The sequence below is a fragment of the Phyllostomus discolor genome, chromosome 8 (genome assembly GCF_004126475.2).
Source record: "Phyllostomus discolor isolate MPI-MPIP mPhyDis1 chromosome 8, mPhyDis1.pri.v3, whole genome shotgun sequence".
Classification (NCBI taxonomy): Eukaryota; Metazoa; Chordata; class Mammalia; order Chiroptera; family Phyllostomidae; genus Phyllostomus; species Phyllostomus discolor.
The window spans coordinates 6,301,273-6,328,829 of NC_040910.2; the positions used below are offsets into that span (position 1 = coordinate 6,301,273).

At 48.2% G+C, this 27,557-nt stretch overlaps 1 protein-coding gene across 1 annotated transcript in view; it reads right to left on the reverse strand.

The window, feature by feature from the left end:
• Positions 1 to 4,906: 4,906 nt before the first annotated feature.
• Positions 4,907 to 27,557, reverse strand: part of SCLT1 (sodium channel and clathrin linker 1) — a 92,713-nt gene continuing 70,062 nt past the window's right edge. The window contains exons 19-21 of the mRNA XM_036031818.1: positions 13,016 to 13,094; positions 9,137 to 9,232; positions 4,907 to 5,456 (exon numbers count right to left, since the gene is read on the reverse strand). Of these exons, the coding sequence (XP_035887711.1) occupies positions 5,394 to 5,456; positions 9,137 to 9,232; positions 13,016 to 13,094 (238 nt within the window). The 3' untranslated portion in view covers positions 4,907 to 5,393. The remainder of the gene's footprint in view (positions 5,457 to 9,136; positions 9,233 to 13,015; positions 13,095 to 27,557) is intronic.

The window sequence follows — 27,557 nt, forward strand, 5'->3', positions numbered from 1 at the left end:
GGGCGGAGGGGGGTGGTACTTTCAGAGACGGGGCCAACTCAAAGCCCAATCCTCAGAGGAAGTGGAGGTGTGTTACTAGGTGCAGGGAGAACGTGATGGTTACTCTCAAAGGCTGAGGACCAGGCACGCGGCAGGTGGCTGAGCTCTGTGTACAGGAGCCGAGGCAGGAGACGCAGCCCAGCTCCGTGCAGGATGGAGGAACCAAGTCTGTAGTGGTCGAGGTGGCTGGAAGTGGACCGGGCCACCCAGGGGACAGAACACTGCCCCTGCCGTGAATTCAACAGCTGTGCACAATGACAGTTGTGCTTTGCTGCTAAACATTAAGTAGTGAGCTCTAAAAATGTGTATTTAAAAAGAAATGAAGTAGAACAGATGCAAAGCTATCCTTACAACGTTATTCCCAGTTGCTTACATTCCTGTGTCCTTTCTGAGCAGAAGAAGCGAGCACGGGGTGAGAGCGGGCCCGCCGGGAGGGTCTGTGGAATGGGGGCGTGTGGGAAAGCGTTGTGGGGAGCCCCCGGGCGGGACGGCCACTTAGTGAGCATTTTCCCTGGCTGGCCGGGTGCCAGTGTTGTCGGAAATGACCACCCTGTGGTTTCTGGTATCTAAGCACATCCTTATTTTAGTTCCTCCTCATATGGATCCTGAGAGCATGGCTACTGTCACACAAGCCACACGTTTCTTAAGTTTTAAATGTGAGGAAGGGGCAGATTTCATGGGTAACACCACGTTTCACAGTGCCTGTGTCCTCCCTATTTACATGTATGTATGTCTATGCAGACTTTAAACTGAAACATTAATCACTGTTTTTGATAAGATGTAAAAAAGCTCATTAAAGATTTGCTGTTTTGGAGTGCGCTGACTTCCAGTCAATACGGAGCTGTAAGCAGACGTGCTTCGCCTCCTCCCACCACCACTGAAAGAATTACAACCAGACCTCAGAACTAGTTACACCCAGAACCATCAGAAAACGGAGCTGTATGGAAGCCTGACAACCAAGGAGTCGGAGAAGACACACTCATCCAGACCGGTAGGAGGGGCGGAGCTGTTAAGACGGGTGGACAGGTGGCCTGCGAAAAGGTGGCGGCGGTGGCAGAATGGACGGGTGGGAGACCTTGGGAATGAGCGATCCTGGCCCCAGGCCAGACGGCGCGGCACAGAGGTCCAGCACCAGGAGGGCAGATCCCCATGACCTCGGGTGGTAAAAACCAGCGGAGGTTGGGGTGGTGGAAGAAACTGCTGGACTTTTGCTGCTAAAAGGGCTAGCACAGCCTTAGAACACACACAGACCTACCCACTCTGGGGTTCACCACGAGAGGAGCAGCTGGAGGGCGCCGGTCACACACGGGAAGGGGGTGAAGAGGTTGGAAATGGGGCGAGCACTGGGCCGAGTGCCAGAAGCCAGGTGGTGGCACTGTCCCCTGTCCGACCCCTACCCCACACAGCCACAAAGCAGTGAGGCAGGTTGCCCTGTCCTGGCAATTACCTAAGGCCCCGCCCCACACAATTTACAGGTGCCTTTTCAACACAGGCCATGTTACTAAGATATGGAGTAAACGCAGTTCTACTGAATACACAAAAACAAACTCAGGGAGGCTGCCCAATTGAGGAGACAGAGAAAAATGGCTGCAATGAAAGAACAGAACAAAACCCCAGGAAAAAAACTAAGTGAAACGGAGACAGCCAACCTATCACATGCAGTGTTCAGAACACTGGTTATCAGAATGCTCAGAGAGCTCCTTGAGTATGACCAAAAAATAAAGGAAGAAATGAAGGTCATACTAAGTGAAATAAAGAATAATCCACAGGAAACCAACAGAGAAGGGAAGGAAGCTGGGATTCAAACCAATGACTTAGAACATAAAGAAGCGATAAACATTCAACCAGAATGAAAAGAAGAAACAAGAATTCAAAAAAACAAGGATAGGCTGAGGAACCTCTGGGACAGCTCCAAATGCATCAATATCCAAATCATAGGGGTGCCAGAAGGAGAAGACAAAGAGAAAGAAATTGAAAACTTACTTGAAAAAATAATGAAAGAAAACTTCCCTAATTTGGCAAAGGAACTAGACATACAAGTCCAGGAAGCACAGAGAGTCCTGACAAGTTGGACCGAAAGAGGAACACACCAAGACACATCATAATTACATCACCCAAGATTAAAGATAAGGAAAAAATCTTAAAAGAAGCAAGAAAAAAGGAGACAGTTACCCACAAAGGACTTCCCGTAAGACTGTCAGCTGATTTCCCAAAAGAAACTTTGCAGGCTAGAAGGAGCTAGAAAGAAGTATTCAAAGTCATGAAAGGCCAGGACCTACATCCAAGATCGCTCTATCCAGCAAAGCTATCATTTAGAATGGAAGGGCAGATAAAGTGCTTCCCAGATAAGGTCAAGTTAAAAGAGTTCATCATCATCAAGCCCTTATTATATGAAATGTTAAAGGGGCTTATCTAAGGAAAAGAAGATGATCAAAACCATGAACATTAAAAAGGCAAAAAGTGACAACTATCAACAACTGACTCTACTGACTCTAAAAAACAAACAAAAACCAAAACAGAACTAAGCAAACAGCTAGAACAGAACAGAATCACAGAAATGGAGATCATGTGGAAGGTTATCAGCTGGGAGGCAGAGCAGGGAGAATGGGGGAAAAATTACAGGGAATAAGAAGCATAATTGTAGGCACAGAATAGAAAGGGGGAGGTGAAGAATGATACAGGAAAAAAAGAAGCCAAAGAACTTACAAGCACGACCCACAGTCATGAACTAAATGGGGAGAGTGCTTCAGGGAAACAGGATATCAGGCAGCTGGGGGCCAAGGGGGGAAATTAGGTCAACTGTAATAGCATAATCAATAAAATATACTTTAAAAAGATTTGTTATTTTGGAAAAATTGGTGAAACACATTATGGCTAGAAAAGAGAATTTATAGAGTAAAAGGTTTGAAGTGTTTTTTCAGTCTCCCTTGGTTTGGCTGAGAGTTGGCTTGGCAGACTGTGCAGCTATAAAATATTCACATTTGCTGAATAAACGAGAGGCGGGATTGTTGCTGATGCTCTCCCTTATTGGGGGTAGCTACCGGCCTCCCAGCGGAGGGGAAATCAGAAGATTGCTGGCTGCCCCGATTTGCATATTTGTGCACAAAGGGAAGAAGAGGTAATCACGTCGCTCTTCTCTCTCAGGGAGGCACAGTAAAGACACATGAATAAATAAAGTGAACTAGCTGTGTCGTCCCCCGATTCCGGACCCATGTGATCTCTTCTCTCTCTTTCCTGTCCATTTCCCGTCTCCTCCAACACTCGCAGAAGAAATGACCCTGCCTGGGAAAACGGAGGCAAGGCTGACCACCTTGAGAGAGAGCGAAGCTTTCAAGAAATTTGTCTATTGCAAACCACCAGCTAACAAACTTCCCTGAAAGATGCCCACACCAGCTCAGTTCCGTGGCTAAAGGTATCTTCTTGTCTCTTCACATTCAACAGAGGTCAGAAAAGCCAATTATCTGTACATCAGTAGCCTCTCCTTGGAGAATGTGGAAGTATTCAAGAAGCAGACCACCAGACGGGGTGATTAACATGAAAATGTAAGGCGTCGGTGCCCGGGTCCGAGTGTGGGGAAGGTGCTCCCGCCGGACCATTTTGGCCTCGAGGAAGTGAGCCTGGGTAGTTCGAGTCTCCATTTCTCTAGGAGGTTAGTTTCTGAAGCGCTTTCTCCTACAGCCTCATTTTTTGGGTGAGATATAATTCTAACATCTCTAAATAAAACGTTTTTAAAAATAAATTCTACATCCTATAAACATGAATATGAAAATAACTCTTATCACATGGAAATTAGTCTGCGCATGACATGGGAAGGAATTTAGAGAATCAAATGCAAATTCTTTAAGAAGTGGAAATAAGCTGTGCGCCCCTCCACTCACCACCGGACTGCCCCATGGACCCACTGGCGCGTCCCTGCGCTCGACCGCGGCCACCGCCGCGCCTTGTGCCCCCTTCCTTTTGCCTCTGCCTTATTGGGTCGGTCGGTCTCCGTCAAACACGCGTCTTCCTGAGCTCATTCAATAAATGAAGACATTTCCTAAGGTCCTGTCCTTAAAAACTCTTTTTCCACATTTGAACGAATCATTATTGAACTCCCTGGCTGGGCCGGAAGCCCTGGTGGGTGCTGGGGTCAAGGGGACGTGAGTCCTGCTCTCAGGAGCTCGCAGTCTGCGGGGAGGAGAGGGCCCTGAAGGAAAAAGCGCGGAGAGTTAAGCACGAGCTTTGGTAAGTGCTGGACCGTTAAGAGCGACACAACAAGGGGCCCTGCCTGGCCCGAGTCGTTGTCCGCACAATGCGCACATGTGTGGGGGGGACTGGACGACGAGGAGGGTGGAGGGCCACGAGAACACGATACCTGCACAGGCTCCTGCACTCCGAGGCCTCGCCCCACAGCTGCGCATTGGAGCCGCCCGCCCCCCCCCCCCCCCCCCCCCGCCCCCGGCCAGCCCAGTCTGAGAGCGCCTGTCCTGCATTCCCACCGCTGGCTGAGCACCTGCGTGGGGATGTCTTCGTGTCACCTTGAACTCGGCTGGTGATCTTTTACCTGAGCGACCGCCCCGTCTCCTAGCATTAGCCAGACGCACGCCTGTTGCTCTCATCCCCGGAAAGCAGGGCGTGCCGCGTTCACCCCCGCAGCCCAGGGAGCCGCGTGGGCCTGTGAAAGCCCGCGGGGCCGCAGCCGCCCAAGGCCCACGCACTCTCAGGACTCGCGCCGTGTGGTCAGCGCTGCTTTGCGAACAGCAGAGCCGAAACAAAGCCTCCCAAACCTCCCGAGTTCTTCCGTGTCGGTGTTGGATGAATACTGGAAATCATGTCGGTGAAAAAGCGAATCACTACAATGACACATTAAAGTACACAAGAGCGTCAGTTTAGAACACATAATTTATTATATTTATGAGTTCATAATCAAACGGATTCTTGGGAACCTTAAAAATGAGTTAGAAGTAACAATGAGATGTAAAATTCTCAAATCTTGGAAGTGGAAATATGAAAATTCTAGAACTTTTCTTAAAATCTCTTCCTCATGATTAGCATAGCTGAAAAGTTACTACGCTCTTCCAAAGGAAAGGGGGGATGAAAAAATCGACACAGTGATGAAGGCGAAGGCGTCTCCTCGGCCGGCTTTATTCTCCCCTGAAGCTCAGGACAGGGTCGCGTTTTCCTTGCTCACTGGAGGCTGTCACCGCTCTGCTTTACACCCGCCCTCGGGCGGGACGCAGCGCGGAGGACGCTCAGCGGAGCGACCCCCGAGCCCGGCCTGCCGGCCGCAGACTCCTCCCCGGGCAGCGGCGCGCACGCCGGTGCAGCCGCTCGGCGCCAGCGTCCTGCGAGCGAGCGTGAGTGTCGCGGCGTGTCTAGGTGTTTCCCAGCGTCAGCACCGAGGCCGCTTTCCTTCTCTGTGCGGTGACCGCGCTGAGCTGCAATCGAAACACACAGTCAGTCCGCGGTTCCTTTTTCTATGGAAAATCTTAGGCGAATACCCAGTGTAATGCACCGCAACTTACAATTATTGCAAATAATCAGATTGGAAGGGGTCTTCTAAGAGGCCACTTTTTGTGTTCATTTCTATTTTCCTCTTGAGACTTGACAGTGTCTGCGTCACACTAGAGGTGCGCGTGTCAGGGGTGACACGCCACAGCTCGGCGCAGACCCAGAATCCCCGGGCATGCTTCACAGCTGGACGGAGGGCACCTAGGTCAAAGTTCACCAGAAAAGCGGCTAAAACACAAAGCGCAAGCCAGCACAGCGCTGGGCTGGGGATAAAAGGATGCCAGATCACAGCAAGAGAAGCCTGGTAGGAAAACACTGAACTATTAATCGGAAGTGATCGAAGTGAGTACGGCACGCACGCACACACACACACACACACACACACACACACAGGGACACACCCGATGGCGCGGAAGCAGACACGGAGCCGACAGCACACAGGGTGGAGCCCGCCGCCGCTGCTGCCCGGTCTCCGCGGAGCTCTTCCCCCACCGGCCGCCATGTCCAGCTTCCCAGCGCGCTCCTTGCGATGTTCTGAAGGAAGATACGTGCGGGCACTCCCTCGCCCCCTTTTATTTCCCATGTAAAGCACCACACGCACTTTTCCTCGTCTCCCCGCTGAACGCTCTGTGTGAGAAACGGCTGCCCACGAGATCTACTGCTCTCCTCTCGCCAGCGGCCAGCCTCCTCTGCCTGGACGTTCTGTAGGTTAACTGGTTTCCTGTTCAATGGGCGCTTAGACAGTTTTCAATCTTTTAAAATTAAAGGCAACGCTGCACTTAGCATTTTACATGCCTCCTCGTGCAGACTTGCCCAGGGACCGGCGCGCCACCTGCAGGATAAACCCTCAGAACTGCTGGTCACACACTGTGCATCTGCAGTTCTGAGAGATGGTGCCCACCCGGGCTCCCAAGGGACGGCGTCATCGGCATTTACACCAGAGACGCCGGGAAGTGCCAGAACCACGGGCTGCCCCACTCAGGACCTGACGGTGGGAAGCGATGTGTGGACGCAGTTTAGGTTTGTATTTGTTTCATGGCTGAGGGTGAGCATCTTTAAAAAATGTTTAAAAGCCATCTGTCACCCTGGCTGTGTGACTTGGCGGATTGAATGCTGGCCTGCGATCTGAAGGGTCGTCAGTTCAATTCCCGGGCAGGGCACGGGCCTGGGTTGCGAGCCAGGTCCCCAGTTGGAGGCACGTGAGAGGCACTGATGTTTCTCTACTGCTCTTTCTCCCTCCCTTCCCTTCTCTCTAAAAATAAATGTAGAAATCTTTTTAAAAAGCCATCTGTCCTTCCTTCCTGTCAACACCCTTTGCCACTTGTCCAATGTGCTGTTGGACTGGTTCTGTGGACTTAGCCACTTTTTACATGTGTTTCCCACACTAGCCTTTTTGTCACCTGTGTTACAAATGCTTTGTCATTGACTTCGTGACTTTTTAATGTGTAAATCTGAAATTTTACATACTCATGTTTATCGGGTTCTTGTCCTCGTTTCTAGGCTGGGTGCTCTCGCAGAGAAAGGCCACACCACACTGGTATTTAAGACACGACACACACTCACGGAGACCGGCGACTTAGCACATGTCACTGCGGTACAAGGGCGGGTGACAGCGGTGCAGACAGAGGGGGTGGGGGGCACGTCCGGCGTGACTGAGGCCGGGCCACACCAATGAGACGTCCCACACACCCTGAACGTGCCCTCCCTGAACTCCATTTCACGAGCTACCAGGCCCTTCACAGGATATAGTGCTTTCCAGTTTTTAGAGGAAAGTGAAAAAAATTAGAAAGAATTCAGAGAAGACGAAGATAAAGGTTTTAAAAAACCAAACATGTCTCATAAGGAAGTTATCACTCATTTAAAATGGGAACACGGTGGCCCCAGGGAGCCAGTTCCTTCCTGTGCGTGGGGGGGACGCGGAGCGGGGCCCCTCCGTCCCCCAGGGAGAACAAACGGAAGGAGGGAAGCTGGGGGGAGGATGCGTGCCGTGGTCACTGTGGGAACGTCAGAAACGCTCAGGAGGAGGATGGTGGGATCCTTGCCCTCAGAGTTCAACAGGAGAGTGTGTAGGTCTACGTCTCTGGGGGGGGGGGGAGCAGGGCAGGGGGGCAGGGACTGAACCAGATGCCAATCAGGGCATATAATTAAGGCTCTGCAACTACCCTTTTTACTAAGGAACTTAAGGTAGTCGATTTTAAGTAGGCATTTTCTTTATCATATTCCTTAAAAAGGGGAAACTTGAAGCTCTAAGGGCTGTGATACAGGAAATTTAATCTCTTGAACACCCACCTATGCACCATTCAGTGCCTGGTGCTTACCGTGTGCGGCCCCTCGGCCCTCGCTGACCCTGTCGGGGGCTGGGGTCACCCTGCAGGCATCAGAGACACTGTGGCAGGGGGAGTGGGGTCGCCCCAATCGCCCGGCTCCTTAATGGCCGCAGGCTATTTGCCTGACACCAGACATGCACCCAGAACCCTGCTCAGGACACCCCGGCTCCTCTGCCTTACAATCCACACGAATGCAGGAACTCCTGAGGGGCTACGTAACCATTAATTCATCATCTCATGAGAAGTTACACGTATCTGATGAAGCTACGACCACGTTCGAGAGGGCGGGGAACCGAAGGGCAACTCAGGACTACAGTTTATTCCAGCGTGTTCCCCTCAGAAGTAGATTCCCAGATAAAGTCTGTATCACGAACAGAAACTGAATTCAGCATTGAGGGCTGCTTTACTATGAATAAGATGCTGTAATATCTAAGAATATTAATTTTAATTAAAATAGTGCATTCATAATCAAATATAGTTAACAATGCACTAATCTGTCCCGCTGCACTTCCCAGCCTGTCCTTATGGTCTCCACACCGGCCTCGGTCTGTGCCCCGTGGAAGGGATACTGCTCCTGCTTCAGAGCAAGTGGCCCTTCTCCTCACGACAGCGTGCATTATGGGAAATTCCCCCGTAGCCTTTCATTGATGTTCTTCTGCATTCCCTACCTCTGTTTCCCATTGGCCTTGATATCGTATCCTAGATTTGAATTATCACATACAAATGTACATTCAATGAAGTTAACCGATACGCAGAGTAATTTTTTTTCCATTTAAAAACTACAATAAAAACAGCGATCCAAAACGGTACGCTTGAAGCAGTTATCTACTTCAAAGTCCGGCAGCCAATCCCCGCCGAGCTTCACACGTGACCTCACTCTAGAGCAGGGCTGCCCGGGCCTCCTGCGGGGGCAGAGCCGCTCCGCACCCGCGCTGTCCCCCGTGTCCGCCGTGGCTGCACGCGGTTACCGAGCAGCTGGAATCTGCTGGCGTGACCGAGGATTTCAACTTTCGTTTTGTCTAACGTTAATTACTTTAAACGGCTGCTGGTGGCCGGTGGCCGTGAGTGGACGGTGCAGGGCTCAGTGTGGGGTCATCGGAAGGAGGTGCTTGTTTGTCTCTAAAGTCTGCCTTTCCAACCTCGAATGTTAGAGACTCACTTTAAATGGTCCAGTTGAATAACAGTACAAGACCTAGTGCTCGGGGACTTGCGAGGACCTGCCCTCAGCCGCGGCCCACGCAGGCGGCCTGGCATCCGGGGACAGCGAGGCGGCGCCCTACCTGCTGCGAAGCTGAGGCCGCTCTCTGCTCCGCCTGGCTGAGCCGCCGCTGCAGTCTGTTGGCTTTCTCCTGATGCTCTAGAACCAACTTTTCACTCTGTTGAGGGGCAATGGGAGACACACCGGTCAGAAAACCACACGCGACACAGCGCGGAGACGTTCTCTGGGCTAATCAATGGAAAACCTGGACATCGCTTTACCTCTTATAAAATGCAAAGATAATGTATCTCTAAGTTTACATTTTTTTCAAGCTGTGAACTTCAAAGTTGGTTTTACGGCCTCACTAAACTGTTTTTACCTCTACGTGCCATAAAAAAAAGTGAATCAAATGCAAAGCCAAGTGCATTAAAGTGAAGAACGAGATTTTCAGTGTTTGATCTGTTGACCTTGAGATGCTAGCACACTGCTTTGGATGTGGGGAGCATGAAGGCAGAGACCGGGGCCCCCCCAGCCAGAGCTGCTCCCCACCTGAGAGCCCGTGGTTTGTCCAGGTCCCAGGGGGCACTGCCGCTGCCCACTGGGCCTCGAGGGCCACTAGGCTAGAATGAGCTTCCAGGGAAAGTGGGGATGGACATCATTAAATCCGAAGAAACAGAAAATACTCATTCTAGAAATCCTGGTTTTTACAGAGTTAGATGTGTCTTAAATGATTTATATGTTAAAGTTATTCTTTAAAAAGTGAAGAACTCTATTTCTGCATGTTTCTCCAAACAGTATACAAGGTCTGTCTGGAAAAAAATCTAGTCTTTGTTAACATAAGAAGAACAGTTTGGGTGACATCGATGTGACCCGGCAGCCAAGGAGAGTGGACTGGAATGTGCATGTGTGAACAATGATGACTTCACTGTACTACTCAGAGGGGGTGGTAGACACTGTTGAGTGAGCATGTGTACTGTGTGGCTGTCACATTGAAAATGACTGAGAGTATAGCAAACAAGTCTCCATCAAATTTTGCATTAAGCTTGAACACTCCTCCACAGAATTTACTTGGATGATTCAGAAGGCTTTCAGGGATGATGCAATGAGTGCAGCACAAATAAAAGTGTGGCACAAACGCTTTGAAGATGGTCAAGAATCTGTTGAAAGTGATCGTGTTCTGGAAGGCCAGAATGCAACAAGCAGAACAGCTCAGAATGTTGAACATAGGTAAAAAACAGTGCAGAAAGTGCAAAAACTAGAAGCTGATCTAGGGATTCCAGAAACTTCTGTGTTTAAGATTTTGATGCATGATCTTGGAATGAAACATGTTATGGCGAAATCTGTTCTGCAGCTTCTGCTACCAGAGCAGCAGGAACATCGTGCTGCAGCTGCTAGTGACTCAATTCAACTGCTACCAGTGAACCAGGTTTCCTCAAGGAGGTCATAACTGGAGGTGAATGGTGGGCCTATGGCCGTGATCCGGAAATGAAGGTGAAGTTGTCCCAATGGAAGTCGCTTGGTTCTCTGTACCTGAAGAAGGTGTGGCAAAGTACAAGTTGATCAAGACCACGTTAACTGTGATTTTTGATTGAGAAGGTGTTGTCCATCACAAGTACAACCCTTCAGGCCAAACAGTTAACAAGGAGTGCTACCTCAGTGATCTTCATTGGTTGAGAGATGCAATAGGAAGAAAATAGCTGCAGCTCTGGGCAGCTGGTGACTGGCAGCTTCACCATGACAACGCACCCACACATGTATCAGGTCTGATGCAGGGTTCTTTGGTGAAACATCAGATCACCCAGGTGACTCAGCCCCTCTATATCCAGACTTGGTACCCTGCAACTTCTGGCTTTTCCCCAAACTAATATTACCAGTGAAAGGGAAGAGATTTCAGACAACTGATGAGATTCAGGAAAATTCGACAGCTGATGGTGATTGGGAGAACTGTGTGAAGTCCCAAGGTGTCTACTTTGTATGGGACTGAGGTCTCATTGTCCCATGTACAATGTTTCTTGTATCTTCTCCAATAAATGTCTCTATTTTCCATTTTACATGGCTGGATACCTTCTGGACAGACCTTGTCATATACTCCAGAGAGCATTAGGGTCAACAGAGTTATTAAGATTTTTGTTATGAGTGGAATTATGTCCCTAAGAAAAAAGATATTGAAGTCCTCACCCCTAGTGCCTATGCATGTGACCTAATCTGGAATAGGGTTTTTGCTGATGATTAAGTTGGGATGATATTATTAGGCTCGGCCCTCATCAAATACAACGGGGGTCTCCATAAAACGGGGGGATCTGGACACAGATACTCATGTACTAAGGGAAGAACACGTGAAGAAACGGGAGACTACCACCTACAAGTGGAGGGATGCCTGGGGCTACGAGAAGCCAGGGGGACAGGCTTGGGGCAGGGGATGACGGAGTCTCCTCTGAACCCTCAAAAGGAACCGACCCAGCTGACTTCTCTATTGGGGACCTCTGGCGTCCAGAAGTGAGAGACAACACATTTCTGATGTTTAAGCCAACCGATCTGTAATGCTGTTGCCGCGGCCTCCAGAACCTAGACAGGTACCGTGGACATAAATTTGTGACAACACGCTGTGATGCACGCAAGTTCAGAGACGCCGTCAATTAAAAAAATGCATCAGCCCTCCCCACACTCACTTGCCTGAGGAAAATGTTTTTGTGCAACTGGAACTGTTCAAGTTTCTGGCACTTTCGGGAATTGAGAGAGTAACTAGCCTAATCAGGAACAGCAAAAAAACGCACTTTCTATGAAGGACTATATACTTCCCACACCCTAACATACGCGTGATTACAGGGAATGTCATGTCTAGCAGCATAAAATACTGAAATAACTGTATCCTGTTAAAATGAGCTTATTATACTTATTGTGTCCCAAAACAAAATTAAATTTTATGCCGAAAACTGTATCAGCTGTTCCAATTTACCAAGTTGTTTAAATACATAGTCTTAAATTATGATGCACATCAAAAACTTGGGGAAAAAGTCGCCATCATCCATAATAAACATTTTCTAATCACACGGACACTACCTATAACATGCATTTCCCTCTGCTGCTACAGTAATAAGGCATGGTCCAGATTACATAACTCACAATGTATTGGTGTTCTTCTTTTTCCACTGATCACTGTGGTTGCTTCTGACCTTCCAATATTATTGACAGTACTGCGTTGAATGTTTCCCTTTAAATTTTCTTATAATTTAAATGACATCCTGAGAACAGATTTCGGGAAGTGGGAACTACACCCAAGAACACTTTAATGGCTCGTGTTTGTTTCCTAAACGGCTCACATCAATTCCCGGTGCCACAAAGCCGAAGAGTAACTGAATAGCGATCTCACTGTGGCACCTGCAGAAGGTCACAGCGAGACAGGGGTCCACGGGGCCCATTGCAGAAACCCCAACAAATACACTTGAAGTCAGAACTCCAAAAGAAGAACTAGAGTTCTAGAATGCTCTAATTGTAATCCAGAAGATGTTTACTTCCTTAGAACTTTGCAGAAAAAAACTGAACTCTTGCTATATTTAGCTCTCAAGGAATCTAAAGCAGTATTTTAATATATTCCACCGGGCCACAGTATTTGCTGCGTGTCTCCTGCGATGGATGAAAACTAAGCGAGGGGAAAGGTTGCAGACGGAGCCCAGATGCACAGGGACGTCAGGAGGGCAGGCCTCTAAAGCGCAGCCCCGCACCACGGCCCCAGCTCCCCCCCTTTGGTCACGTGCACGCGATGAGTCGCTGACGCTCAGAGCTTTTCTTCACATTGTGTTATGTGTGCACTTCCAGGGTGTGGGTGATTTCCACAAGAAGTACTCACGTCTGTGTGGCCACTTCCAAGTACAGAATTAATTTGGACTTGGCTCAAGCACAATTCTCTAACGTGTACACCGTGCTGCAGCAGAAGCTCTTCCCGGGAGAGTCATTATCTTACCTCAGCTACCTTCTCATTCGCCATTTCCAGCTGAGAAAGCAGCTCTTGGGTATGAAGTTTCTGTCGACTCAGCTCACTCCTATTAGCCGAGCAAGGGAGGGAGGGAGGGAGGGTTGGTTTGTTAAAAAAAAAAAAAAGAACAAAATGGAATCTTTATTAGTGAGATACACATTCATGCTTTGAGCAAAAATATTGTATTTGTGCAAAATAAAGTTTCTAAATACACCACATCTAAAGGACTCATTCATTTCTTACGCATGTATTCTGGAGACTGGTTGTGCAGCAATGTGAATACACACCACCGTTGAACTGTATACTTGAAAATGGGTAAGCTGGTATATTTAATGTTATGCATATCCTACCACAATTTAAAAATGGTTAGGACAGTACATTTTATGTTATATTTTTGCCACAGGAACCCTTCCTGTGGCAAAAAATTAGAAGTGCCCAAGTGTCTTCAGTATTATCATCTTGAGTATTCTCTGGCATTAAAAGGAAAGTATTCTCTTATTAAACAGACACAGGGATGGTTAGTATAGAACCCCGTCAGCCGCTGTGCCTCTCAGCTGCAGTCAGAGTCCCACGCAGCGCTTCCTGGGGGGGCTCGACCCGGGACAGGGCCAGGCAAGGCCAACCTGTCCACCGTCGCTTACGCAGGAGGGTCAGGCCTCTGTCTGCTTTGCTTGCACATGTGCTGCATTTTATCCATTAATGCCCTCTGTGCTTTATTAGCTGATAATGTCTCATGCCCAGAACTTTCCCTGTTCAATATATACGGATTATATTGTTTTTGGCCAAAGATAATTTCAAGAGTCCCAGGTTAGAGGTAGATACGGTGTCATCTTAAAAAGAGGTTAAAGAAAGAGTGACTCAATTTCTGAGAATTAAAATAGTAATTCAAGATGGATGTTATCCTTTGACCTTCTGCTTCTTAAAAGAAATCAACAGATTAACACTTTCAGAATAACTTCAGCTTTGATTCCCGCCCCCAAGGAGCTCCACAAACAGCTTAAAACTTGGTCTCTCGAGTGTCCTGTGTTAGAGTGAACAGCAGTTGTTAAAATCCAGAAGCAATCTGCTATAAACACACAGACGAGAACAAATAATAATGTCCACAAATCAATTCCTCAAACATTTACTGACCCGCCTCTGGGCCAAGTGCGAGGTCTGCGGCGGTGAACGCGGAGCTGTCGCCGTCACAGAACTGAGAGACCGCGAGGGACTCACTCGGTCTGGCTCGGCGAGGTCATCGGCCGGGCGGCTGCTCCGCGGAGCTCCAGGATCGGTCGCTGGTTCTGCGACAGGCAAACCTCGGCTTTACTTCCATGGCGGTGATAAAGTCGACTACATTGTTTTGCTTATTTTTAAGTCTGTCATGTGGTTTAGAATCCCCACCGTAACAAAACAAAGCGCAACAGAACAGCAAAATGACTGCAGTGGCAAGTCTGGGTCAAGCGGAATGAAAGGTGGAAGTCCTGCGCGTCCGCTGATGAGAAGTGACCTCTGACCCCACTGAGTGGCGGTGAAACCACGCTCACGTTCACGAAGCCGGCCAGCGCGCGGGTCACAGAAGGCCCTTCCAGACGGCACCTGCTGCGTGCCCTGACGTCTCAGCTGCTCACCCTGTGACCGTTCACCTGAACGACACTAGTGCTAATAAAATACTACTGTTTTTCATAAAATTAAAAGATACAAGTTATTAATTCTGAGTTACTCTTTAATCTTCGTCCATATTTAGTCTGCTGTGGATGGAGCCCTGTGGTCCGCCCTGGCTGGTGCGCAGTCTCCCCTTACAACCCGGTGCTCGGCAGGCGTGGCAAATGATACCGAGGAAGATGACGACGATGGTGATACTGACAGTGAGCACTTTCACAGCGCTTCCTACTGGACGGACACTGTTCTAGGCGCTTTATAGAAATGCATTTGGTTTCATGATAACTCTATGAGAACCCCGTTTCTGCGTGAGAAAAGTTAAAGACACAGATATAGAAAAATAAAGTCAGGTAGCTCGCCCAGAGCCCCGTAGCCGGTCAGTTGTGGGGTCGGGACGGAAGCTGGGCCCTTCGCTCCCGAAGCGCGCGCTCTGCGCTGCTCCCCCGGACCGCAGGCGACGCCGAACCGGTCAGGGACGGCGGGCGCGGGGGCGGGCATGAGGCATTCCATTCTGGAACAAAAGCATTAAGACGTTTATGTGCACGCCGCACAAGTTGTATCTTCTCTGGACGTATTCCCCAGCGGTTCGGTCCTCCATCAAACCTGACGCTAGACACCAAGCGTGCTTGTGCTTGTCCCCGCTGTGCACACTCCACACCGCCGCCATCGCGGCCAGCGGGGCTTGGCCGCAAAGCCGTGGACTCCACGCCTCACTTCCCCTTCCACGCAGCAGCTACTGTGCCCCTAAACAGACCCCTCTTTTGCCACGTCTCTCTGTTACCTGGTCCTTCCAGTTCAGTCTCCGCGCCAGTACCATCGGGGCCGTGCCCAGCGTGCACAGCTGCGCCCTGGCCGGACCTGGGCAGCGCGGCGCAGTTGTCCGACACGCGGGGGAACCCACTGTGTCGGTGACTGATCACTGCGGGGACCCCCGCTACCAAAGAAGTCCACACAGGCGTCGGAAGTCCTCCCCAGTCCCGTGTCATTCATCTCTCCGACCTCACCGCACTTCGCGAGGCTCTCGCTGCCTGGCAAACCAACCGCGCGTGCGTCGCTCTCAGGCTCCGGCTGCATCCTTTTTCCTACTCCTCGATTTTAGCTTTGCCACCGAAGTCCCGCGCTTTCTCCAGATGCCACCCTGCCGCCCTTCTTTCCACGCCGCCTTCCCAGCTCATTTTCATCCAGACGGTGCTCTCTGCACATCAAAGCTTCACATTTGTTACGTGCAAGGCATCTGGCAGCCCTGTGTTAGGATGCTGAATAGTGGTCTACACATGTGTGGGTACGCATAGCTATGCATATGTGTGGGCGCACACACACCCCCCCAGAACAGAAACTTTTAAAAAAGGGGGTTGTTGTTGGTTTCCACGGTATCTACAACAGTTGATTTGCACGCAGAAATTCAATCAATATTTGATTTGTAGGCTAACTTTGTAGAAAACCTAGCCGTTAGGAAATTCTATTCCTTATTTACTCAATAAACATTTACCGAGGAATCTACCGCAAAACATACTTTAGATAAAGATTGTTTTTATTTATTTAGATTTTTGTATATTCTGCTTCTTTCTACGAAGAATTTGAAGTGGCTAAAAAAATGGTTATTCTTCTGCTAAGTGTTTCCTTTCATCTCACTTCTGATGACTTCCATCTCGTTTCTGACGACACTTCAGGAGGCACTAACGGGCGAAGAGAGAAGGGGTTTCTCCAGCTCTGTCCCTGGAGACCTTCCTGGAGCCCCCCTGCCAGGGCCTTGCAGCTGCTGCTCCTTCCGCCAGGTCATGTAACTGCGGGGGGTGAGGGGGTGGCAGGGACGGGAGACCAAAGCGGAGGATCTGACTCTGTAAGATCCATGAGAAACTCCCTCTTCATCAGCGATCATCACCAGCAGTTCCCAGTATCGTCAGTGATTTGGGAAAGACATTAAATACGACTTTCCAGAAAGTTTCTCAGTGGCACTACAGTTGAAACCCTTGCCAAATACATCTTTGTCATCTCTGCACCGGAAATCTTTAAAAACAGAAACATTCCTGCCTGTCAGGGGTGATTTAAGTGCAGCCTGCCAGGAGGTGTAACAACGGATGACACCTCCCGTTTCTTTACGACATTATGGTGCTTAAAGAGTACTTTACACTAATTAAAGAACTTAGATGAAACTGTTCCCAATTTCTGTATAATTTCCGGCATACGATATGTTATAAAGCTTAAGGTAAAATTATCTTCTACCAAGTTTAATCTAAGTATATAAGAATAAGGAATCCTTTATAATATCACTCAGCCCTCATTGTTCTGATATTTTTAGTTCACTTACATAACTTATGTGTGTGATAAATCATCCCAGTCACGCCTACAAACACAATTTAGAAATGCAGCTGTAAAATGTAATTGATTTGCTACCTTCTGTATAAGTAAAACTAAAAAAATAACTTAACATCACATGATCTAGTAAACAAAATATTACAATCAAGATTGATTGAGTCATCAAGTTCTCCAGTGTGAGATGCGAGCAGGTGGCAGGTGAGGACGTGAGGCAGGGGTTTGGCACCGGGGGCCCACGGACAGGTGCCAGGAGCGTCTACAGACGCCCAAGACTGTGGTAGGGCCAGGTCCTGTGTGTCTGCATCCTTTTCTGGGCCCAGAGACCTCCTCATGTTTTTAGGGAGTCTGACATCTCAGGAAAGAGAAGGATTTTGGTCTGGGTTTTCCACCTGGAGTATAGTTAAAAAAATTAAAAAAAGAAAAAAAAGTAGGAGCACACTGGCCGGAATGTTTCAATGCTGAATGTCTTTCACAAGGCGCATCCATAGAATTTTATCTATAGTTATCGCCACTTTTGGCTCCATCAATGTGGTACCAGAATTTAAAGGTGCTTGACAAGCAATCTGAATACAAAAGTACGCCAGATTTTCACAGCACTCCCTCTGTTCTTTTGGAGCGGCCCGTCCAAACCCAATTCAACAGCCAATCCCCCGAAGTACACAACTAAAGTTTAAGAGAAACTTAGTTGTGTGCTCGTATACCACTGGTCCATTTTTCTCTGTTTGTGCTCTGTATCACTGGGTTATTGGTCTTTTCGGTACTCAGAAATCACTGGTTTATTCAGTTAAGTCGCATATTTCCCAAACAAGAATGGCCGGCACAGCCTGGTGTGCAAACAAACACACCGACTCCTGGAGAGCAAGGGGGAAGCCCGTGAGGCAGGGGCGGAGGTAGGGCATGGAGGATGTCCTGGGCGTGGGTCAGAGTGCTTGGCATGGGTCCGTGGTTCACTGGTTCGGGCCATTAGGTAATTAAGTGGACATCAGCCAAGAGGGTCTTCTGCTACACCTTAACTTTTCCGTGGTACCTTACTGTTACTTCAAGGTTGCAAAGTAGCTATTATTCTCAAAGTGTAAGGAAAGGAGTTAAGACTCAGAGTAGTTATTTAATGTTCCTAATGTCATAAAGTAACTGAATGAAAAAATGGAATTCATACCAGTCTTTTAATCAAAATGATCTCTCAGCGAGATCATATTGCCCCTCATTTTAAGTCCAGTCATTACAAGAGAGTTTAGCAAAGCATGTCTCTGTGGCATCATACAATATGAAGACCTAAAAGGCAAAAAGGTTACCTGGAAAAAATTTAATCCTAACTTGGTGGCAAAATGGTCAGTAATTGCAAATACCGTAATTTTAACTTTCGGTATGGCTTCCACAGACTCTACTACTGAAAAAAGGGAATTCTTCCTCGGGTTTCAAAACTCCTGCAGTTAACGGAGGACACCCCAGGCCAGAGCAGGCAGGCCAGCTGCAGGCATGCATCAGAGCGCTCCTGCTCCTGGCCCCAGGTCCCACCTCCCTCTCCCAGCTGTACGCTCCCCCTGGGTGAGCCCGTCCAGTCCGGGACCCGCAGGCCACCAAGGAGCGCCTCACGTGCAGCCTGTCCACAGTGCAGACTGCTGGTCTCTCCTTCCCAGTGAATGCCATGCCACCTGCCGCAGCTCCACCAAAAGCTTAGGCATTAGCCTAGACCCCTGCCTTTCCCTCATCCCCTGTGTTTGACTTCACAGTAGCTGGGTCCTACCTCTTCCACATAATGCGTGACTGCTCACTTCTCTCCATCTCAACCGACGACGTCCTGTTCTAAGCCACTATCGTCTAGTGTCTGAAAACTGTAACGACCTCACATCTGGTCTCCCGACTCCCCTTCTGCCTGTTCTCGAGTCTCTTCTCCACACAATGTGGAGAGCTGGTCTAAAGTGGTCTCCCGAAGATTTAAGGATGTTTAAAATCCTCCAATGACTTCCCACTGCTGCATTTTGGACTTTACCTGAAAATAGTCTTAAATATGTTACTGAGAGTAAAAATATCTTACTTAAAATAGCGCCTGAGATTCTCCTGACCGGAGGACCCTGACTCACTCAGCCCGGTGGCCTCTCCCCTCGCTCACCAGACTGCGACGATGCGGGTCCCCCCTTTAAACACTGGGCCCTTGTCGTCGCTCCTTTCCCATCGGCCTGCAACCCTTTCCTGGCTCCTCTGTGCTGTTGGTTTCTTTTATCCTTCAGGACCCAGCTCAAAGGCCAACTGTCTGGTGACTTAAAAAAATAAACAGGCCATCTCACTCAGCTCCCGCCCTGCCCCTGCGCCGGTTACTGTTCTCACCTCCCTGTGCCTGGGCTCCTCATGCCACTGCCGACACCCACACTCGCCCCGTCTGCGGGTTGGTCTCCCTTCCCCTTTGTCGCTGCCCACCAGACTCAGGGCTCCAGAAGGAAGCTGCGTTCACAACTTAGCACTCACGGTGCCTTGGCACGCAGAAGGTGGTTTCTAGTCTGGGCAGATTTTAGTTCATGCCCCATAATCAGTTGCCTCGTCCATTCAATAGTAGCATTTCTAATGTCCTGTAACTTGCTTTTCCGACGTTTTCACTGCCCACTTGCTCTCGTATCAGAACTAACTAGGCAGTTCAGTGATTACATTTCCCCAGTGGCCATCAGGGGGTATAATGAAGTTGAGAGACGGCTCCTAGAAAAACCAACATGATTTCGATTTCTATTTGTAAGTATCTTTCATAGGAGGCTTACTTCAAGAAGTTATGTGAAGAATGCACTCGAAATTACAGACTGTGCGTGAATTTCCTCGCATCTCATTTTAGCTGCTGCTCTTCGATGAGACTGGGGCAATTGTCAAGTCCACCTGAGTCACTAAATACTGAAATGAGTGCCTGTTACGTCCTACTTACGATGCTGGCGCCGGTGGGATGGCTCAGGGGAGACCCAGTCGCCGCCCTAGTGACAGTAAGGGACACCAGTCGCGTTGAGAAGCTCCTGGGTTTCGGACACGGGCAGCCGCTGCTGTACAAAGTCCGCAGTGCTGCGGGAACCCACGTGGAAGGCACGGGGTGGGAGCTGTCCCTCCGGGGGAAGCAGGCTTTTAGGCCGATGTGTGGAAGATGAGCAGCAGTTAGACGGACAGAAGCAGGGGAGAAAGGGAAGAGTGTCATCGTCAGAGCCATGTGTGAAGGTCCGGAAAACAGGAAGGGTGATCGGCCCAGAAAGCCGGACGCAGGGCCCTATGAACAGGACACACAGAGTGGCTGGAAGATGGGGGTGGGGAGAGCGGAAGAAGATGAAAACGCAGGGAAACAGATTGCAAAGGACCGTCTGTGTCTCAATAGGAAATGCAGACTTTGTCGCCGACACTATAGGGAGGTGCCGAAGTGTTTCAAGAAGAGAGGTGACGTGATTGAATTTGAGTGTCCAAAGATTTCGCTGATTGCAGCGGGAAAACCAGTAAGGATCGGTGACTGCGGTAAACTGGGGGTTAGAGCAGCGACCCAGGTGGGCGACGTGGGTGGCCTGAACTGTTAGAGGAGAAGGGACAGATTCAAGAGAGATGTTTTCCAGGGTAGGGGGAGGCCGGAATGAGCAGTGCTTGATTTAGGGGAGCAAGGGGAAGGAGGCGTTCAGGATAACTTCTGGAGTTTTACTTGCGCAACCGGGGAAGTATCACCACTCGTGGAAAGGAAAATGCGGGAGGAAGGGCAGATGTGGGCCGGGCATGAAGCAGTGGGCCCGGCTTTCAATATATCGAGTTTGAGGCACCTACGAAAATGTGCAGTAGAGAGTTGGAAATACAGGTTATTTCCAAAAGGCCAGCATGAGGTGCTGTTTTGTAATACCAATCAGTCGTTTTCTGCCTGCCGACCACAGAATGCGTCTCCTAACCCACGCAGAGAGGTTTTCCGCGCTAAAGCACTTCAATTCTCAGTGTTTCCGGCACACACAGTAACTGCACAGGCACGGTCACAAGGCTGAAAGCAAGGTTGTCCCTACAATGCATTAATCGCTTTGAAAATACCACAAATACTTTCTATAAAAGAAGTTATGGTTCCTTAAGGCATGGGATAAGTTCGAAGTCTGGGCCAACATCTTAGGCTTTACAACTAATTACTATAATTGCTCGGATCGTCCCATTATCGAGGCACAATTGAAGGTGAGGGTGAGCCACACGTATTTTGGCTGATGCGGTGTCAGGGAAAATCTCCCCGATGCCTGAAACCCTCGGGTGGTGTCTGCAGAGCAGGTCACGTAGGACTCCGCTCCACAGCAGACAAGAGCGGCGAACAAAAGGTGCACTCCTCCTCCTCCTCCTCCTCCTCCTCCTCGTCGCGGGAGACGTCGGGCCACCAGCTGCAGCGGGTGCGTTCCGAGAAGCTCTCTCTCATGACAAATTAACATAGCGTGTGCCAGATGGTTTTTTTTCTGTTGAATTATACTATAATATGCTTCAGTTACTTTAAGTAATTACACATTTTGTAATCTGCCAGTACCTGCAGCTGCCTCTCATCCTGTTAATTTACAGAAAAAAAAAACCAACCCCTCAAAAAAAAGGCAGTATGGCAGCCAAACATTACAGATATATAGCCAAGAATGATGTTTTAGGGATTAAAGAGAATTCCTTGGGCTCAGATGCTGCGTAACTGCATATATACAGAGTTTTGGACAAGAGAAGAAAATATTATTGGATATTTGCTCATTCATTGATTAAACATAATCTTCTTAAACAGCTATGTGCCCAGCAAGGATGTTAGCTCACGGTCTTGGAGAAGGGAGGGACATAAACGGTGGCCACGCCACAAGTCCATAAGTGCCACAGAGAGGGACGAGCAGAGTGGTATGGGAGGCGGGAAAGGGGGGACTCTGTTCTCACGGGAAGTGGGAACGCCTTCCAGGACCAGAAAAGACGTGTGAGATGGGCCTGGAGGGAAGGCAGGGGTTTCAGGTTGGCGGCTGGGAGAAGGTGCCCCTAGGAAGAAACAGCGTGCTCAAACTACTGGTAGAATCTTCCCGATTCCTCTCTTTGCCGTCGTATTCCACAGCGGACCCATCAACACTTTCAATTACCTCTAAAAAAAAAAAGACCCCCAATGATCCCCCTTGTCCTTTCTTCTTAGCCTAAGCCACCACCCTCTCTTAACAAGACTCTGGCAACAATAGCCTTCTAAGCCCTTTCCCAGCTTTTTAACTTCTCTTTTCCCTCCAGCAGCCAGGGTGGTCTCTAAGAAAAGATCTGATCAGATGCCTTCTTTCTAAACTGTCCACTGTCCTTCACTCACACTTAAAAACTCTGTAACCTGGCTAATAAACGGTCAGGTCCTGGTCTGCAGCAAAGCCCGTGCTCACCAGACACCCACGTGCTCCACGGGCACCTCCGTGCCCCGTGAGGTCAGACTAGTTCGGCCAGTGACGGTGAAAGGGAGGGAAGCGAGTCACTTCGGAGGGGACGTAGCTAACAGTCAGCATCGTTCTTCCTTCCCCTCCGACCCCCTTCCCTGGTCCAGTGATCTCACAACACCAGGCCTCCAAGGCGGCGGAACCTCTACAGAAGAGCCTTCTCGCCAAACTGCCCTAGACATGTCATATAAGTAAGGAATAGCCCCCTTTTCCTGGTGTGAGCTCAGCCCCTGGGATTTCAGAGTCTCTCTGCTATGGTGGCTGTCACTACTTAATACAACACCTTGTCCAAATCTGTCACACCTGCATCCACTCCACGTGTGTTCCTGTGACTTCACACCTACCCGGGGTCCTTCCGCCTGGGGACCCGCACATTAGCTGCCCTGCTTGAAATGCTCTTTCTCCTGATGTGTAAATGGCAGGAGCCTTTGTTCTCATTAGATCTCACGTTAATATTAATTTCCTCACAAGGTCTTATTTGTCTACCTGTCTCAGGTGTCTGCCTACCCATTCATTACCATGTTGCCTTATTTCAGTTTTCTGCATATACTTGTCATCTGACTTTGGACTTATATATATTTGCTAGTTTTCACTTCCCCATCACTAATCTGATATCTTCCAAGAAAGTGGGGTCTGGGGACCTTGGGTTTTGCCGCATCCTCAGTACTGAAGGAGCCAGGCCACTCAACCAACGGGGGAGGGCCGAAGGGAGTGCGGACTTGGAGTCGCACCGGGCCGGCTGAGCGCTTCTGGTTTTTACTGGGGAGGTTGTTCTGTGCGGCCACAGCACAAGCGACGTGCGTGACAGAGGCAGAGGGGCAGACTGCTGGTGATACATTAGGCGAAGGGAAGTTTGTAGAAATCCTACAGGCAACAATAAAACAGAAGCGGTAAAGCAGGCAGGGCCAGGATCACATCTGCTTTTTAGGAAAGTAATTCCAAAACAAGTATGAAAGGTGGGATGGAGTGAAAAACCCCCAGAGAGAAGGATGCGACCTCAAGGGCCCAGTTAAAGACGTGTGGGGCCTGACGGAGAGCGAGCACAGGCGTGTCACTGCACGCCCGCACATGTGCAAGGGCTTCTGGGGACAGACTCCTGCGGCCGCAGGTGTGACAGGCCTGCAGGGGCTCGGCTCCACCGGCCCCCCCGAGAAAGGGTCTGCCGGCCCCACCAGCACTGTGCACCGGTTCATGGTTCCCGCTTCCCTGGGTGCTTGCTCATGGGTTTCTGTCAACTCGCTGGGTAAGATTCTTGTTTAAATTTACATCCCTTCCCGGACCCGTGTGGCCAAATCTGGTTGGTACATTCGCTCTGTATTTCTGCTTCTGTGAACTGCCAGTTCACACCCTCCGTCCATCATTCTGTTAGGCTGTTAATCTTTCTCTTAATTATTGAACTCTTGATGGATTCTTCATATGAATCCTTTCATTTTAATTTTTGTCATTGGTTTATTATCTTTGGTACCTTCATATAGAATTTAATTTTTTTTGGTTAATCAATGAATATTTTTCTTTATTAGAAACTGTGTTTTGATTAGAAAAACTTTTATATTCTAAGATAATATACATAGCCATTTCTTTTAATACCTTTTTTCTTTAGCTCTGTAATCCATCTGAAACATATTTTACATACGGGATGAGAAACATTCTAACTGCTTCCAAGCATCATGTTTTCACCGCTGGTCTGAAATGCATGTCATCATGAACGAGGTGTCCAGTTTTACGCGGCCTGTTTTCTGTGTCCTGTCCAAACGGTCTGTCCCGGGCAACGCCACTGCACAGCTTTGTCTACTTGGGTGTCGGCAAGACGAATGCCATCTCATTTCATCCCCCCACAAAGTTTTAAAATTTAATCTATGAAAATAACAACCTATCATTCAAGTAGGGTCAGTACGGCTACATTACAGTTATGAACACTATACGTCAATAAGCAACTATCAATACTGTCTCTTCTTGAAAGCTCGAGATCCTCTGTATCACAGATTTCAAGAAAAAAAGAGTAACGAAGGGGGGATGATTATAAATGAATCAATAAAATCTTACAAATTAAAGCAAACTTCAAAATGAAAGAATATATACCGCAGAGGAGATCACATTTTACAAAAGCTTCTGATACTAAGAAGGAAAAATTATTCTAATTAATGTGTGTTCTATTTCATTATGGCTATACTCACTTTCGGGTAGATCTTAAGAAACCTCAGGTACCCGGTAATTACACTTAACTGTCCGCTGTCAGAAGCAACGGAAGTCTCCTATGGCAGCAGCAAAACTGGCCCAGAGAGGACTCCAGCCTCCTGAGGGTCTGGCGGCCACGCCGGTGTTTGGTCCTGCCCCTAGTGCTCGTTGACCAGGGTGAGTCGGCGGCCACACAGACAGCAGGAACGCAGTGACTGCCCGAGCACCGAACTGTCACGAAGCGAAGAGGACATGCCGTGAACGGGCACAGCTCGGGGGGGGGGGTGGGGAAGCTCTGACGCTCTGCGCGCGCAGTAGGGGCGCGCTGGGAAGCAGGGTGCTGGGATCTGACCTGGAGAAGCTCACTTTTGACAGCGACGAATAACACGTTTCATATGAATGGCAGAATGCCTAAACTGGTGGCACATACAGAAAATCCCTTACAGGGAGTCAGATGACTATTAGATCTTTCAATACATTGCTCTGTAGTTTATTTTGTAATTCATCATTAATAAGAGACACAGTGGACCGAAGACTTGTGCTGTGTCACTGAATCACTCTAAAAACGAAACCAAAGCAAAGCCATTTCTACGGAAAACCAGTGAATCCGCTCCCACAGACACAGGAATGCCATCCAGCAGTTCGCCTGGGGCACTGCTGGGGCAGTCCCGAGCTAACCCTGGTTAGTGCCCGATGCGGAAGCTACTGCACAGGCGTCCAGGGGAGAGCATCGCGTTCGCGACCCACTTTTCACTGGAATAAACGTAAACTCCTACTTCAATAATGATAAACTCTGGCTGTCATGCAATTCTGTATTATAATCAACAGGTGAAGTATAGAGAAAATACTTCAGCAGATACTTTTTTATTGTGGAAAGATTTGTGACTTGATTTCGTACATGTGCCTCAGTATGACTTAGGTCTCCAAAGAGGATGCAAGTCACAGATACGTAAATCTCGCCCAAAATCTGGTGTTTTCTAGACCTAGTACATTTTTTGTACAATTAAAAATGAAATAAGCACGTAGGCTCCTCATACGTGTATCTCATGCATTACATTTTGGTTTACTTGGGATAAGGCAATCCCTTAGCATTTACCAAGGCTATTCCCCAAGCCCTTTTCCTGTTCCTTCCTAAATATTTCACATGTCAGGCACGGAGTGAACACCTTCCACATTTTTGACCACATACATAAAAACTGACACCAACACAGGGGGCTCACAGGTGAGTGTGAAGGGCTGGGCTGGGTGGGGTTCAAGTTCGGGCTGGACTGACTCCAGAGCTAGTGCTCCTACCTGTGACGCTGCACCGCCTGCCTCCTTGCATGCTGAAAATAAATACATTTTCTCAACCCTTTTATGAATGCAAATAGTCTTCATGCAAAATCTTGTGAAAATATTTCTGTTTTGAATGTAAACATTTTAGTTTTGACATGTCAGAGCATATGGACACGTTTTCAGCGACACAGCAGATGCGCAGAAACTCTTAGTATGTTGGAATGTATTCACTTCCAACCCTGTGGTTCAACCAACCGATGCAGGCATGTCAAATAAAAGTTAAGTATGCCCTGTAAAACCCAGATTTTCCTGTGCAAAACCCAACTACAAGGTCTGTCCAGAAAAAGTCCTGCCACTGTTAATAGTTTGTGCAACAATGATGTGACCTGGCAGCCAAGGAGAGTGGACTGGATTGCACATGCGTGAACCATGATGACTTCACTGTACTGGTCAGTGGGGGCGGTAGACGCCATTGAGTGAGCGTATATATTGTGTGGCTGTTGCATTCAAAATGACTGAATGAGTAGAGCAACAAATCTGTATTCAGTTTTGTGTTAAGCTTGAACACTCCTCTGCGGAAACTATTTGGATGATTCAGAGGTTTGCAGCTATGGGCAAGTGGTGACTGGCAGCTTCATCACGACAATGTGCAGACTCATGCATCACGTCTCGTGCAGTTTTTTGGTGAAACATCAAGTCACCCAGGCGACTCATCCCCCACTGAGCCCAGATATGGCACCCTGAGACCTCTGGCTTTCCCTAAAACTAAAATCACTTTTGAAAGGGAAGAGATTTCAGACTGTCAGTGAGATTCAGGAAAATACGACGGGGCAGCTGATGGAGGTTGGGAGAACTGTGTGAGGTCCCAAGGTGTCTACTTGGAAGGGGACTGAGGCATCATTGTCCTATGCACAGTGTTTCTTGTGTCTTCTGCAATAAATGTCTCTATTTGTCATATTACATGGTTGGATACCTTCTGGACAGATCTTGTATATGCAATGAAACCTTGATAGAATATAATGTTCTCACAATTTTATAACTTTATAAAAATTATCATATAACCAAGAAATATTTATTTCAACTTAAGCATAATTATTCCTTTTTTAAAAGATTTCTAAAGAAAATGACTAAATCTAAAAATTTCAAGGATGTAAATGTGTAACTGATTTATTTTTGATAACCAATTTGGTTTTAAGTAATCTTCCTTAACCTACTCAACTTACCAAAAATGCCACGGAACACGGGGTTTTTTTAAACTTAATAAAAAGAGTGTTTCAATCCCTGGAACAAAGACCAAATTGTCACCTAGGCAAGAGAGACAATGGTTGGAAAAATCTGGTTCTTTTTCTCTGGTCTTTAATAAGGGCATTCAGAGAAGGATTCTCTCTCTATGAAGTTGTGGGTTTCTTAAAAACTGTGTTACACTGAACTGGAATGGCAGAGGAAAAGCAGTCATAACAATTAGTATCCACATGAACTTCAAGGGATAAGATCATGATGAAAACTAAAAATTAGGATGTTGCAAATATCTCAGACAGTCGAAGACTAGCAATACAGGGAGAGTAAGGCAATTAAATATAAGTACAGAATAAAAAATATGAGTACAGAATATTTCTGATAATATATAATGTTTGCATGATGTTTTACAGTTTATGAGATGCTTTGATATTTATACTATTTCATAAATAACCATAGCAACTGAATGTTTTTATTCTTAGAGAAGA